General features: G+C 41.8%; 1 protein-coding gene across 1 annotated transcript in view; it reads right to left on the bottom strand.

The window, feature by feature from the left end:
* LOC128694125 (rab11 family-interacting protein 1) overlaps window positions 1-16,642 on the bottom strand; it is a 130,424-nt gene that overhangs the window by 83,519 nt on the left and 30,263 nt on the right. The window contains exon 3 of the mRNA XM_070093600.1: window positions 14,010-14,115. Coding sequence (XP_069949701.1) covers window positions 14,010-14,115 — 106 coding nt within the window. The remainder of the gene's footprint in view (window positions 1-14,009; window positions 14,116-16,642) is intronic.

Here is a 16,642-nt window from a genome sequence, read left to right as displayed (position 1 = left end):
TAAGAATTTAAGGTACAATAAATCAGATGTGAGACAATGCATCACTATCTCGAGTGCAGTGACTTCCTCCAACCCAACAACATTCACACCAAAACCACTAACATTCACACAAGTCACCCAACTTTACACCACAAGCCATCGTTGCCAGAAACATTCACAGCAACCACACTGACGTTACACCACAATGCCAATGCTTTTAACATTAACAGAAGCCACCCCACTCCATGTTACAACACAGTGCCACTGCATCCAACATTCACACCAGTCACCCCATTACAACAGTGCCACTTCATCCAACATTCACACCAGCCACCCCATGTTACAACACTGCCACTGCATCCAACATTCACACCAGTCACCCCATGTTACAAAAGTGCCACTGCGTCCAACATTCACACCCGCCACCCCATGTTACAACACACTGCCACTGCATCCAACATTCACACCAGCCACCCCATGTTACAACACTGCATCCAACATTCACACCAGCCACCCCATGTTACAACACACTGCCACTGCGTCCAACATTCACACCAGCCACCCTATGTTACAACACACTGCCACTGCGTCCAACATTCACACCAGCCACCCCATGTTACAACACACTGCCACTGGGTCCAACATTCACACCAGCCACCCCATGTTGCAACACACTGCCACTGGGTCCAACATTCACACCTGCCACCCCATGTTACAACACACTGCCACTGCGTCCAACATTCACACCAACCACCCCATGTTACAACACACTGCCACTGCGTCCAACATTCACACCAGCCACCCCATGTTGCAACACACTGCCACTGCGTCCAACATTCACACCCGCCACCCCATGTTACAACACACTGCCACTGCATCCAACATTCACACCAGCCACCCCATGTTACAACACATTGCCACTGCGTCCAACATTCACACCAGCCACCCCATTACAACAGTGCCACTTCGTCCAACATTCACACCAGCAACCCCATGTTACAACAGTGCCACTGCGTCCAACATTTACACCAGCCACCCCATGTTACAACACTGCCACTGCATCCAACATTCACACCAGCCACCCCATGTTACAACACACTGCCACTGGGTCCAACATTCACACCAGCCACCCCATGTTACAACACATTGCCACTGCATCCAACATTCACACCAGCCACCCCATGTTACAACACTGCATCCAACATTCACACCAGCCACCCCATGTTACAACACTGCATCCAACATTCACACCAGCCACCCCATGTTACAACACACTGCCACTGGGTCCAACATTCACACCAGCCACCCCATGTTACAACACATTGCCACTGCATCCAACATTCACACCAGCCACCCCATGTTACAACACTGCATCCAACATTCACACCAGCCACCCCATGTTACAACACTGCCACTGCGTCCAACATTCACACCCGCCACCCCATGTTACAACACTGCCACTGCGTCCAACATTCACACAAGCCACCCCATGTTACAACACACTGCCACTGGGTCCAACATTCACACCCGCCACCCCATGTTACAACACACTGCCACTGCTTCCAACATTCACACAAGCCACCCCATGTTACAACACAGTGCCACTGGGTCCAACATTAACAGTAGCCACCCTACGTCAAACCACTGCGTCCAGCAACATTCACACTAGCCACCCATTACTCTCATTGTACAGCAACGTACAGCAACATTCACAACAGCTACCCCACGTTGCACTCGCTGCCCAACAACATTTACACCAGCCACCCCAACTTACACCACTATTATCAACAAATAACAGTATTGCTATATTATTACACAACTCCCACAACCACAAATCTACTTTTTCATATCTATTGTAAACATTTCATTATTATATTCCAACTTCCGCCAGTATGCATACATACATATACAAAAAAGTTCCCTGTACAGTTACAAAATATATTTACTCCACTTTGAGTCTGGTTATACTAACTTGTAAAAAAACATATTTAACTATAAAAAACTAAGAAAAATGACAGCAACATGTCTGGCAACGCTGTGACGAAACAGCATCCGGAAAAATTAAAATTTGCACGAATATCACTGATGGTTCAAGAAATGGTTGCACATCCACTATTACAGCGGACAGTGACCCCCCCCCCCAACACTGGGACTGAGGGAGTTGAACTAGACAGGTAACCAACCACACCATCTGTCAGTCTTCCTGGGGGTAAACACTTGCATTTACTGCTATTTACACAAGACTTTGCTAAGCGAACTTCCACATACTTCTAGTGCAGCTGAAAACGGTAACGGCTTCCTTTCCCTTCATTCCGCTCATACACACACACGTATGTATCCCTGTATCCCTCACGAAAGATAACCCAAGGTCACTGAGCCATACAAGGTCACCCAGCAAAACAGACACGCAGATTTCACCCTGGTCTACTGACACTATCAGGCACTTGCCCTGCACGATCCCAACCTTCCAAATTTACTTTAAATTTCCTTGTGGCTGAATATTTCATTATGAACTCCACTCTCAGTAGTAAGGGCAAAACGCCCGCCCGTTCACTGCTGTAACCCCATGGAAAACACACAACTATGTAGTGTATATATTTATGGGGAAACACTAAACTTAGCTGTCACATACAGCATCTGGGGAAAGGGACCTTAACAAGGGAGGGAAGGAGGTACATTAATGACAGTAAATGTTACCCGATCCAGGGAAGCAGAGCAACATTCCCTTTTGGACCAATCTCGCTGCTTTCCATGCCTTATTCCCCAGATCTTATACGACTCCCTATGAGTTTTGTGCTCCCCTACGTAAGTGGTAATCCAGTGTTACCACAGTAAGGGTAAGGTAGCTCCAGTTCCTTGGATCAAGAATCATTCAACAGCCTGAAGGTGGCCTTTCCTCCCCCCCCCCCTTTCCTCATGATGGGACAAGACTCCTCAACAGCAAAGGAAAGTACCAGATCCCACACCATACCCTCCCGTCCTCGTATATTTAATCATAAACACTAAATCCGCGTGGAATCATCCAGCTCGATGAGCTATAGACTAGAGGCTCGATACGTCCACTGATCGTCAAGTGTGATGCCAAGAGCCACTTACCCACCCTAATAATGGGGACGATTTATTGTTGTAATTATATTCAAGAGGAAGCGCTACATCCGTAGAAGAGAGACAGCTCTTGGGAACTGTACACTACCTAGAGTCGCTTCCGGAGGTCACCGTCCCCGCGGCCCGGTCCCAGTCCAGGCCTCTGGTAGCTGACCTGATCGATCACGGCTGATGCCCGCTGCATCAAAGCAGGGGATAGTTCCAATTTCTTGAACCATGAATTCCTCCCCCTCCCCCACGACTCGCATGTTACTTTAATTACTAACAGATTTTTATGCACCTTTGTTTTATCCATAATATAAATCACAGTGATGCACTCCAGTTACAAGGCATCATACAGCATCTGGGGAATGGGAGATAACCAGATGCATCATCAAATAAGAAGAGGTTAGCTCCACTTCCTTGGATCAAGAGACTTTCACCAGCTCTAAGGATAATGAAGGCCGAAAAGGTAAGTTTTAAATTTATTAGTTTTTTCATTGATTTCAACGGACATTTTTTCCCAGTGACTAATTTCCACTGACTGTTCCCGTGTGCACATGACGGATATTACACACCACACTACCTCGTGTCCGTACCTGCACCCCAACCTAGTGCCCATACCTGCTCTTCCACCTGCTGTTCTCTACCCGCTTCCCCCTACTTTCATCATATTGCCTCCTCCATTTCCCTCCTTCCTCACCTACTTCCCCCTCCTTCCTACTGCCCTGCCTCGCCTGTTGCCCCCCTTCCCTGCACTGCCTGATCTACTGCTCCCTCCCTCCTGCATCATTTACTTCCCCTACCCTCTTGTAGTTGGGTGTAAACCGAACCTGCCTAGCATGGGATCATAGGCCCACTGTAGAGTTCCTTCATCATTCGATCTTGCTGTACCTTCTCTCCTACTGGCCCCTCCCTCCTGCAGCCTCACCTACTGCCCGAACACCCCCCTACCCTGCATACTTTCACCAGGGATGATGAAGATGACCATGACCTCCCGAGTTAGCCTCCAACACAACAACCAGCCTCCCACTGCAAGATAAAAAATATTAATAGTCTGAAAACCCAATGCAACTGCCCTAAAGTAATGTTTATTTATAGTAGCCACTCGCACAAAAAAAAGTATTTGAGCGAGTAAACATTAGATTATGTCCCCCTCTATTATTATTAAACCAGTAGATGGCCTACGACGCCTGGGGAGTGAGAAGTTATCAGTTACGATCCATGGAATCGGAGGGTAACTCCTTTTCCTCGGATTACAAGCCACTCACTGTTACCATAGTACCCTCCATCCATGACACGGGGCCTACATATTGAGTCAAACACATCCCGATGTGATCACGTCACAGACAGGATTTACATTGGCTTCACGGTGACTAATATTTAAAAATTACCAATCATTTTAAAATACAATTAAGAGTAACCTTAATAAATCTGTCCGGTGCAAGGCTTCGTAGCTGTACAACATTCATGATTTGATATAGTAAGAAAGTAGAATATTAATCTATTACAGAACTGCTAGGAAAAAGTAAACATTTGCCACCCACTAAAGGGCGAGATCCGCTAGTGACGTCACTAATATAATCCGGATTGTGACATCATGCTATTAGGCAGATTCGGATTATTTTAAATAAGCATAATGCAAACAGTTGATTGCTAACAAGCGCTGCCAACCGTTTAGGTACGGTAAGGAATAACATAGGTCACCGCTATCTCAACTGCTGGGGTTTGTCCAACCTAGCTGTGGTGTACAGTGAGGCGCTCTATATAATAATCACTTGAGAATAAACAGATTGTAGAGGCCAAGTATATAACTGAATCTTAAAGATACAAGAACACAAGAAAAGTGGATCACTACTACAGAGATTCATCCTATGCAGGTTCAATTCACACCCAAAGACTTGTATACCCGTCTATGACCCATCACTTGCCATCTCGCTTAAAAATCATTTCGCAACCTAAAAAAAAGTGAAAAAAAAAAAAAAAAAAAGTGCATTTCAAATTAGTGTATACTGCAAGCCCATTAAAATTTTTCAGCTCCAAGCCCAGCAGGCATATAGAATTGTTTACCAAGTAGTTTACAATGGGGTAATAGCCGACAAAAAAAAAAAAGAACAGAAGGGAAAGCAGACGGCAGGTGCTGTCATGAAAAATTAGGTCATTTAACAATAATACTGTATCACGCTGCTCCACCCTAAAATACTATCCCCTACCTCCCTCCATACACCAATCAACCCACCCACTTATATCCGCCATCCTCTGTTTTCCATTACCCGGCACCTCCCCATCTCTCATCCCCAATGCTCCTAACTCATTACATCTCCTGTCAAGAGGAATCAGATCGGGCAGCGGTGGAACACTAAAGTATAAAAACATTCTTCCTTCGAGGTGACTATGCTGGTGAAAGGCTCTTGATCCAAGGAAATCTACCTACCTTCCTTTCATCAAGCCTGATTGCCTCCCATTCCCCAAACGTTGTATAACCCCTATGGGTTTAGCGCTTCCCTATGAATGAAATAAAACGTCCTTAGACACACGAACGCAATTCCCCCTCCCTCCCACACACACCCAGCTCATGGAGCAGGGTGAGAGTGAACCTAGTAGCGACTTAGCGAAGAGGCAGGGCCAGGAGCTGTGAATTGACCCCTACAACCACAAATAGGCGAGTACCCACACCTACCCTCACACCTCTGCTTCATGATAATAGTTATAATTGCTAGTACTCGCGTAATGGTCACAAATGAGTACTATGTTCAGTTATAAATAATATGGTGAACCTGTTACCAGATGCAGATGAACACCGTTCTGGAAACACTAACGTTGCTTTCACATCACTAAGGTTTTATGTCACCGGAGGAATAAGAAATATAGATTATCATATACTGTATAAAGTACTTCAGGGCAGGTAATGGGGATGGGACTATTACTATATTCATGGGGAAAATCTATGAACCCTTAGGGGTCGTACAGCATTTGACGATTGGGAGACAATCATGTCTGACTAGAAGAAAAGAAAGGTACGGGCCTCCAATTCTGCAGATCAAGAGCATGAAAGCTCCAATCTAAAGCGACTGAAAATGGTAGAGAGAGACAGCAAAAACTATCATCGGAAGATCATACTTGTGGAATCCTTTAAAAAAAAAAAAATATGCTACCAGCAGACAATTTTGAGTCACTGCCCGCGCGGCTCAGTCCCTGACCAGACCAGTGACAATTATGAAAATAACCTTTAGATATATTGATGAGGAAATTCTTAAAAAAAAAAATCGAAAATTGGAATATGTACCAGTGGTATGATGTTTGGACATAAAATAAGGAAAGAAAAAATTGAACAAGTCCAAAGACGTGCTACAAAACTGCTCCCATGGATGAAACAATTAGTTACGAGATAAGGCTCAAAACATTAGAGATGCTTTCACTGGCTGATAGGAAGAAAAGATAAGACACTAACTACAAATAAGATCATAAAAGAATACGAAAAAAAGATACTGAAAAACAGTTATAGGGGATTAAGTCACAGTTGTAAACTGATGAACAAATACCCAAAGGATAATATTAGGTTTTTCACAGGATATTCACAATGGTATAAGAAACAAAAATACAAGATATCAAAAACACTAATTTAAAAATTAATATGAAGAATTAAGTACTGAAGACAGAACCCTAGGAGCATAGCTCCTGCATATAACTCCACACAGGTAATCAAAAGTAAGTAGTCTGACACACGCACGAGCACCAGGTTCAAAACTGCCGTTACAAGTATACGTGTCTGGCTCAACGAGGAACTAACGGGGAGCAGCTCTCAAGCCTGGGTTGGTGCTCAGAATAAAGAAACCTTGGAGGCAGTTACTGCCATTTCGAGCCAAGCGATAGCAAGCTAGCTTACCATATATATAGCCAACGCGGCTACCCTGCCTTCACATGTGTCCTTAGACACATTATAATAATAATAATAATAATATCTTTATGTTTACAAGTACAAGGTATACAGACCTAGCTGACATCAATGACATACTACTATACAGAAAGCCGCTTGTTATGCTCTCAGAGCATTTCGGGCAAATTAGGTCAGTTTTGTCCCAGGATGCGACCCACACCAGTCGACTAACACCCAGGTACCCATTTATTGATGGGGAACATAGACAACTGGGAACATAGACAACTGGTGTAAGGAAACACTCCCAATGTTTGTACCCTCGCCGGGAATCGAACCCAGGCCCTCGCCATGTGAAGCGAGAGCTTTAGCCACCAGGCCACGGGGCACCGTCAAGTAAAGTATTTGTGACTGTGCACACACAGCCTTGAGTACCCTAGTGCAGAACCTTACACACTACCGTAATTCAGCTATCAAAATTTTGCGGCCCAGTCCTTTGACCCATTATGTGCCTCTGGGTATGGGGTGCATGTTGAAGATATTAAACTAAAACTACCGTAATGTGGCGCTCACTGATAAACACGCTACTCCCAGGGAGGATTAGGAAAGCGAATCCTTTGCTGCCTTAAACACGTGACCCCTCAAATTTACTTGAACCTACTCCATCACAAATTACCAGACTGAGTACACTTAGACCACGTTAGTCACTGCAAACATCCCTAATCACTACCTAGTTATAGCACACTAGCGCTGAATTACTTACACGGCCTTAGTGCTTTTTCTTATTATAGTGTGTACTTGTGGAAAATTACATTTATCAGAATGTATCATTATGTACATAACAGTAAATGAACAATGATAATTATTATTTATCAGTTAGACAAGTAGGAATTTGGGACACCTAAGTCGCAAAAAATGCCCCCCTTCGATACCTACCACTGTCATATCCACAAGTTGCTCTGGACCTATTAATTATAAATATGTATCACCAGGAATGCTGGTAATATATAAATTTGTGGACTGTATATTAAATTAAAATGATTATATATAAACACATTTATATAACAGAAGGAGAATATATCTTAATCATAACACTCACCAATTTGACTGGAAATTAATGTGTCATGTACAGGACCTCCCCCTTTTGCCTACATTTATGAAAAATTTACTGGCCAGAATTTAAACATAAATTAAGACAGCTTATCTGAGGTTCCTGGAGGTGTCCTGTCCTGTTGCCCGATACTCAAATTATGCAGGAATGCACATCCAACAATTTCGCCTCCTATTTGAGAGGTGTCAGCCCAATTTTAACCTCTAGAGCACGAAAAATTCTTCCCATTACATTTAACGTCTGTTACTCCATTCAAACAACAATGAAGAGTGTCGTCCTGCGCAGGCGCAGGTACAGAAAATTTCCCATTTTTTGACATAAATATTATTAAATACAGTATGGCCATCTATTTACATATAATTACTGTATTTCTGGAAAATATATACAGTATTTTCCACAGTACTGTTCACTATTTTTAAGTATAAATTTAGACCTTTAATATCAAATCGCATGAGCGTCGTATACATCACCTTATAATGTCATGAAAACACCGCCACTGCCCCTCCATCCCCACTATAAAAAAAATGCCAAACATTTAAAAGTCTTGAAGAATAGTCTCAATACTGTGGTTGAAGCAACACATGAATAATGCGTACTTAGGAAAGAGAAACTTATGACGACGTTTAGGTCCGACTTCGACCACTGACAAGTCGCACTGAAACAAGAAGGGAAGGCCAGAATATATACGACAGGAAACTGGGGAAGGGAGTGGGGAGTGGGGGGTGGTGGTGGTGGAGGTGGTAGTAGTAGTAGTAGTAGTAGTAGTAGTAGTAGTAGTAGTAGTAGTAGTAGTGTTGGTACAGGGCACAAAATTAAGGAAATAGTATCAGTAATGGTAGCAGCAGTGGTGTTTGATAAGGTGACAGTGAAAGTAGTAGTAGGTGGTGGTAGTGGTGGTGAAGTAGTGCTGAAAGAGCTTGTAGTAGCGGTCACAACTAAAAGAGGTAAAAAAAAAAGCAGAGAAGGAACGAAGACAGAGCAAAAGAGAGGAAAAGGCGGAGGCTGCAGTATAAGTAGTCGTAACAGTAATTAATGGCGGCAGAGGTAGCAGTGGCAGCGATAAATAAGATAGTAGTAGCGGAAAACATGGGAAAAATAATGACATTGTTGTAGTAGCAGTGGCGGTGGTGCATATGAACAAGAGAACAGAGGAGCACTACAGGAGAACTTCTGGGTCACGAATATGAGACAAAAATCATGTCAGAAAAAAACCAATAGGACAGCCCAAGGCACAAAGCAGAAAAAAAATGAAAAAGGAAAAATGAAGAGGTATGGAGAAGGGGTGACAAAGATCAGGAGAAGTCACGACTGTTCTGAAGTCTGGAGCATCTGACAACGTTATGAGAAAGGCAGGCATCTACAATGGCAGTCAGGAGTGATTCATAATCAGGAATGTTGCATAAACCTTGGTAATTGATACCCTACAAATTGATAACAAATTGACTTTATCAATGGTCCAAGTCGGACCGAAACGTCGTCGTAAGCTTCTCTCTTTTATGTGCGGGTTATTTGTGTATGAACCCTACAAATTGGTTTGTAAAGATACACTTGGAAACATTAGACAACGTTTAAGTCCTTGGACCTTGATCACTTCTAAGACGAGACAAGATCACTTTATTTTGTTATAATAATATTTGTTGGTAAGTATCAAACCACAGGGATCGTACAAAGTCTGAGAAATGAGAAAAAATTAGGTTTGATCCAAAGTAGACGGTAGTTCCAATTTCTTGGAACAACGGCCCTTCACTTGCATCAAAGAACCTCCCTTGAAGTTATTTTGGCCTTACCGAGTTCACTAGTCAACTGAAAACTAGAAAACTTGCAATAAAGTAAATACTCTAAGTTTAGCGTAAACTTGGTGCTCAAAGGCTCTTAAGCCACGAAATTGGAGCTACCCACTCCTCTCTTGTTCAACCCTAACTGCCCAGTCTCAGGGAACCCTACGGATTCATCACATCCCCACTTTTTTTTTTTTTTTTTTTTTTAGCCTTTTAGTAGCCCTTGAGAATTTTTTTTAACAGTGATACAGTCGCAAAGTGCGGCTACCCTACAAGATAGAGCCGCGACAGCAATGGGAAACTCCCCAAAACAATCTACCACTGGCATCATCACCATACTAAAGTTTCCCAGCTCAGATTGACTGATTTCATTACCTCATACGCAAAACCTATAATGTATAATGAAATATGACGGGGAAACACATCTAGCTTTTGTTCCCCCTAATTCATATCGAATAGGGCAGCAGAACACAGGATGTACTAAATTATGTTATACAAAAAGTTACACTGCGAAGTTGAGGGTTAAAGAAAACGGGAAAGAAACACCTGTACCAAGCTATAAGTGGGGTTAAACAATCCTGTTTACCAACCCATTCAAGTCTCGTTGACCCCTCGTTCGCTTAACCAGGGAGGGAGGTCCATGGGAACATGCCAGCGAGCCCTAAGTTGCTTTTTTTTCTCAATTAGATACAATGAAATACTAAAACTTAGCAGAGTTTAGTTAAACCATAAATCTCTGCCCTAATATATATATATATATATATATATATATATATATATATATATATATATATATATATATATATATATATATATATATATATATATATATATATATATATATATATAAGAGCAGCATGCCAAAGCCACTTATACTATGCATAGCATTACGGGCTGGCTTAAAATTAACTTAAGATTAACTAAGCAATGATGAAATCAGTGAAAAACATTAATGTAAACTGATTACTATAAAGCACAAGTGAGTATTACAAAGACAGGTCATATGGTTGCATGCATTGTTGTAAATTCAGTAGAATGGAGTATACTGTTAGGTAGTGAATTTAAAAAATAATAAAGTTAGATTGGGTTTTAGGTTTAACATTTATGTGATATAATTGTGAGAAACATTTAAGATATACAATTTATAAGGTTCAGTTATTCAGTATATATATATATATATGAAATTGTAATTTACTAAACTAGCTTTAATAATTATTTCAAATCGTACTGTCCTGCAAGAGTTTATTATAATCAAGGGGAGCGCTAAACTCGTAGGATTTTGCAGCGCCTGTGGGGGGGGGGGGTTGTGGAAGGTATTCAGGAAACCGGACCACAGATCCAATTCCCTAGACGAAGAGCCCCTCACCAGCGTCAAGGTGCACGAGTTTAAAAATTCAGTTCAATTTATTTGTAGCTTAATAAACTTCATAAATTATAATAATAAAACGAGAATAGGTTGTTTTATTTGACGAGTGTGATAAACCACGGTCTGGAGTCTTTGGACTCACTTGCCATGGGTTCAAACCCCACCCGTTTAGTTGTAATCGTGTTATTACGATTTCCTGAGTCATGAGTGTGATGGCCGTGTGCCCACTGTCAACAACCTAACCTGATTGACTAGGCTGTCATAGTATCTAAGCATCTGAAAGGACTTGCCAAAAATGGTTGTCGGCTTTTTTTCTTCGATTTTGCCCCCACCCACCCCAAAAAAAAGCCTGAAATCTGTAAATGATATATTTAGCGTAAGTCGCACAGCGCTTAATTAACTCGAGCCATGTGAACGCTGACAACTCTAAATACACCTGCCCTCTGATCTGGCTCCAACCTTGACCTCTTGCAGATTCCCAGCATTTCACCATAAGGGAGTATTTGCACTTCTTCAACCACGCTGCGGTGTTCCAAACCTACACCAAACTGTGCACTAACGACCCTTGATAGACAATCATCCAGGGAGGTATTACCATCCTGTCATACGAGTACAAAACAAAGTATTGTTAAATGTTGCAGTCTGGCAAGATTACTAGTCTTTTCCTTGTCTCACAAATATGAAAGATGATAAAAAAGTCTTACAACCTTTCTATTTGCATTCAGTATACATTTATTTTTAATGGTATTTCCTTAATTGCTCTTATCACTTATTTAATATTTCAGCTGAGGGCTGATATGAGACCTGGTCGCGGGAGCAACGATCCACAGAACCATAATAGATACATAGCCCATATTATATCCGGATTCGATCTGACACCCCCCTTGCAACCACCCCTGGATCCTTAAAGGTTACACGTCACGTGCCAGGAGGTTGAGGTCACCCAAACATCACCCAGGTCACCAGTCCAGTAACTAGCGCTGAACACCGACACACTTTCTTCCCTGGAGACGATACGCCTCCACACCTTTCCGGGATCCTTCTGGTACGCTGGTTACCTTCCATCGCTGGATGACTTTACCAGTTTAGCGCTTCCTCGTGAATATACACTAATACAATACGTAATCCTCCGATAAGCACTGCCTGGTTTATTAACATATTGTTAGATAATGTTCTTTATGTATTTTAAAAGGCAATTTTTTCTCTTTAATTTGTATTTCTGCCATTAGAATTTCGACATCTGTCCCCACAAAAGCTTATTCAGCCAGGTTGTGGTGCCTACATTTGGATCGAGTGCAGCTCACACCAACAGCCTGGTTGATCAGTCCATAAACCAGATAATTGGTGTTACTGAAGTAGCTAGGAAAAAAAGTCACTTAACTCTAAGTTTTGTTACATGGTGACCCTATGGTGACCCAGACGGATTTACACCGTTGGTTTCCTGAAGTATTACAGTGTCAATATATGAACCTACGTTTGATGACGTGGGTGCCAGTCGCTCGTTCAATGTGGCCTTGTGCTCATGAGTTATATTGTGTTCATGCGACATCGTGTACTCACGTGACTTCGTGTCTGTGTGTATTCTTGAATGTTTCAGGAAATGTACGAGAATGTGTTACGTGACTGCATCCCTTCAGCAGAGATTGGCAATGTTACGCCGTTAGGTCATGTGCTCGACTGTGGGATCAGTTACTAGGTCAGCTTCTGCATCCAGTCTTAATATCACTGACCTGCCTGTGCAGCCAGCCTAGTGGTTGCAGTCACACCTCAGTATCAGCATTATCATCAGAATTATTCATCGCACTTTCAAGAGCTAAACATTGGTCTGCTTGTGTCAAGCATCAGAAATATTATTATTAAGGAAGTAAACAATGAATCTGAATATGATGGAAATGCAGTTAGAAGCCCGAGTAGTTTTATAACTATGATAAAATTAATGTAGATAAGCGTATTTACAGAGTAACATGCAATGCAAAAAACACAGATGTAGTTGCCAGGCTTACTTCTGTTTAGCATATACAGAGATGGTCAACCTAAATGCATATGTAACCGCATTATGACCATTATGTTTGATTGCCCATGTACTGAGGAACATATCGAGTATAACAATTATATGTCAGGTTATCTTACTAGTGAAAATCAAGATGCCAGACATTTTAAGTAAATATACTAAATTTTCTTTAAACTTTTCTCCCTCTCCATACCTAATTAATGAGGGGGAGACACACGAGAGAGAGAGATAGGCCAAGTGTCTTAGTGACAAGTGCCTTGGACAAGGTAGTAAAACACACACACACACACACACACACACACACACACACACACACACACACACACACACACACACACACACACACACACACACACTAACTGGGCCCAGTTAGTATCAGTCTCTTAGATAAATGGAAACAAATACACACACGTACTTACAGTTCACACTTCTCGTGCCACTTCACAGAGCTTGCTTTAAACTTTTCTCCCTCTTCGTGCCCAATTAAAGAGGGGGGAGACAGACGAGAGAGAGAAACGAGAGAGGAAACGAGACGGACGAGAGAAACGAGAGAGGAAACGAGACGGACGAGTGAGGGGAGAGAGAGAGACAGGCAGAGGGCAAGTGTCTTAGTGACAAGTGCCTTGGACAAGGTAGCAAAACACACACATGCACATGCACATGCACACACACATGCGCGCGCGCGCACACACACACACACACACACACACACACACACACACACACACACACACACACACACCACACTGGGCCCAGTGCTTATCAGCGTCTTTGATAAATGGAAACAAACACACACACGTACTTACAGTTCACACTCCTCGTGCCACTCCACAGAGCTGCTGGCCTTCTCCTTGATGGACGTCTGGAACTTGTCCTTGCCCAGCGCTATCACAACGAAGGCGTCGTTGGTCTCTGTACATGGGAAACAATACCTTTGTTAAACACCCAAGGTGAAGGAATTATAAAGGTCGAGAGCAGTATCTGGATGAGGATGTGTGAGAGCGCGTTCTCAATTCCTTTCTCACCTTTCCTTGCCGCTTGCCGGATTCACTCACCTTATAGCCTCACGTCCCTATGGTACCTGCTCTTAAAACCACAGATGAAACCTGCCTTAGCATTTCATTTCCCGACCACCCTGAGACTGAAGAAATACTTGCTGACATCCCTGCGGTTTGTGTGTCCAACTTCCAGCTGTCCCCGAGTATGTTTCTCACCCATCAAACAATCTGTCCCTGTCTACCCAATCAGTTCCTGAGTATTTTTCTTTCTTGGTTCCTCTGTCCTCCAGTATCGCCAGATTAAATTCCCTTAGCCTCATTGTAGCATATATCCTTTACCTCTGGAACAAGCCTCGTTGCATACCACTCCACTGCCGTCAGTTTCTTAACATGCTTTTTCAAGTGTGGGTTCCATACTGGTGCTGCGTACTAACTGTATAAATAGCCCGAAATAACTGTTGAAATTACTGAGGGCTACTTAGTTTTGCCATAATATATATATATATATATATATATATATATATATATATATATATATATATATATATATATATATATATATATATATATATAATGTGTGTGTGTGTGTGTGTGTGTGTGTGTGTGTGTGTGTGTGTGTGTGTGTGTGTGTGTGTGTGTGTGTGTGTCGTGCCGAATAGGCAGAACTTGCGATCTTGGCTTAAATGGCAACGCTCATCTTGCCATATAGGACAAGTGAAAATTTGTGTATGCAATAATTTCGCCAAAATCATTCTGAACCTGACGAAAAAAAATATATTTCACAGTGTTTGTTTAGTATTAAATTATTGTAAACAAATCTAAAATATATTTAGTTGGGTTAGGCTAAAATAAATTGTTCTTCGTATAATAAGGTTAGGTAAGTTTTCTAAGTTCCTTTTCGTGCAAAATTATAAATTTTTACATTAACATTAATGAAAAAAATATATCTTTAAACGTATAAAAGAAAATTTCAGAAAGGACTTAATTTTAAATGAGTTCTTGCTAATTGATCAGTTTTACATATTCGGCACGACATATATATATATATATATATATATATATATATATATATATATATATATATATATATATATACATACACACATACACACACACACCCCCTCTGGGTTTTCTATTTTCTTACTAGTTCTTGTTTATTTCATCTCCATGGGGAAGTGGAACAGAATTATTCCTCAGTAAGCCATGCTTGTAGTAAGAGGCGACTAAAATGCCGGAAGCAAGGGACTAGTAACACCTGTATAAATTACTAAATTTAAAAGCAGAAACTTTCGTTTTTCTTTTTGGGCCACCCTGCCTTGGTGGGATACGGCGGGTTTGTTGAGAAAGATAAAGTCTACATAGAATATAGCTGAGTTTTCCCTGAAGTTTATTCTTTTCTCTGAGGATGTGGGTCCTCAGCACAGTTCCAGAGGTGGTACCTCCTCCCTATATATATATATATATATATATATATATATATATATATATATATATATATATATATATATATATATATATATATATATATATATATATATATATTCAATAAAACTACTGCAGTGCAGTACTACTTTTTATGGTCTAATTTTAATAAATATCATACATCCGCAATATGCTGCAACAGTACTCTCTCCGCAAGATAAACCTACATTTCCTTGTCATAATCCACCACACAGGATTTTTGCACATCGTGACAATTTCTAATAGCATGAACTCATAATGGAATAAATGACATTATCTTCGACTTGCTAGTCTCCCAGCTCAGGTTGACAAAAATTATCATATATTTTATTTTACTCAGGGTGGCGCGCTTAACTCCTTGGGGCCACAACAGCATTTGGGGAATGAGGAAGAGGTTAAGCTCGATCCAAGGAAGGGGAGGGTAAATCCAGTTCCGTGAATCAAAAGCTCTTGACCGGCATCAAGACACCTCAGGGAATGGGTTCAGAAGCTGTAACAGCTTCAAAGAGTTTCATTCGAGCAGAGTTAGAGTTACTACGGTCTTGTGGGCTGGGGGATGGAGGAGGAAGTACGTGTGAGCTAGATTCTACAGTTACAGATAAATTTTTGCTATTTTTAACTGAAGTCAAGAATTCTCCTACTCTCGAATTTGTCTCAGCAGCCATCTCACCGGAGAGGAAGTTACAGCCGGAGATGGTGGTAATGTGTTATTTCACGGTGTTGTTTACTATCAAATGCGTACTGACACGGGTCCTAGCTATTCAACGATCCGCCCAGTGTTGGGGCCTGGATGATTGCTTTCAGGTAATCAGAGTACCGTTGGATGTACGACTAGGGCCCGGTTGGTTATTCTGACCCTATGGTTCGGGGCGTGGACGACTACTGCCAGGAAATTGCGGTGCCGTTGGACCTATTGCTGGGGCGAGGCAGATTTGCAGTGAAGTGGTGTATGCCTTGAATACAAAAGTGGTGTAGCCAAT

This window comes from Cherax quadricarinatus, chromosome 43 (genome assembly GCF_038502225.1).
Source record: "Cherax quadricarinatus isolate ZL_2023a chromosome 43, ASM3850222v1, whole genome shotgun sequence".
NCBI lineage: Eukaryota > Metazoa > Arthropoda > Malacostraca > Decapoda > Parastacidae > Cherax > Cherax quadricarinatus.
Note: the sequence above shows the minus strand (reverse complement) of the source record. Positions and strands in the feature narration are given on the sequence as shown.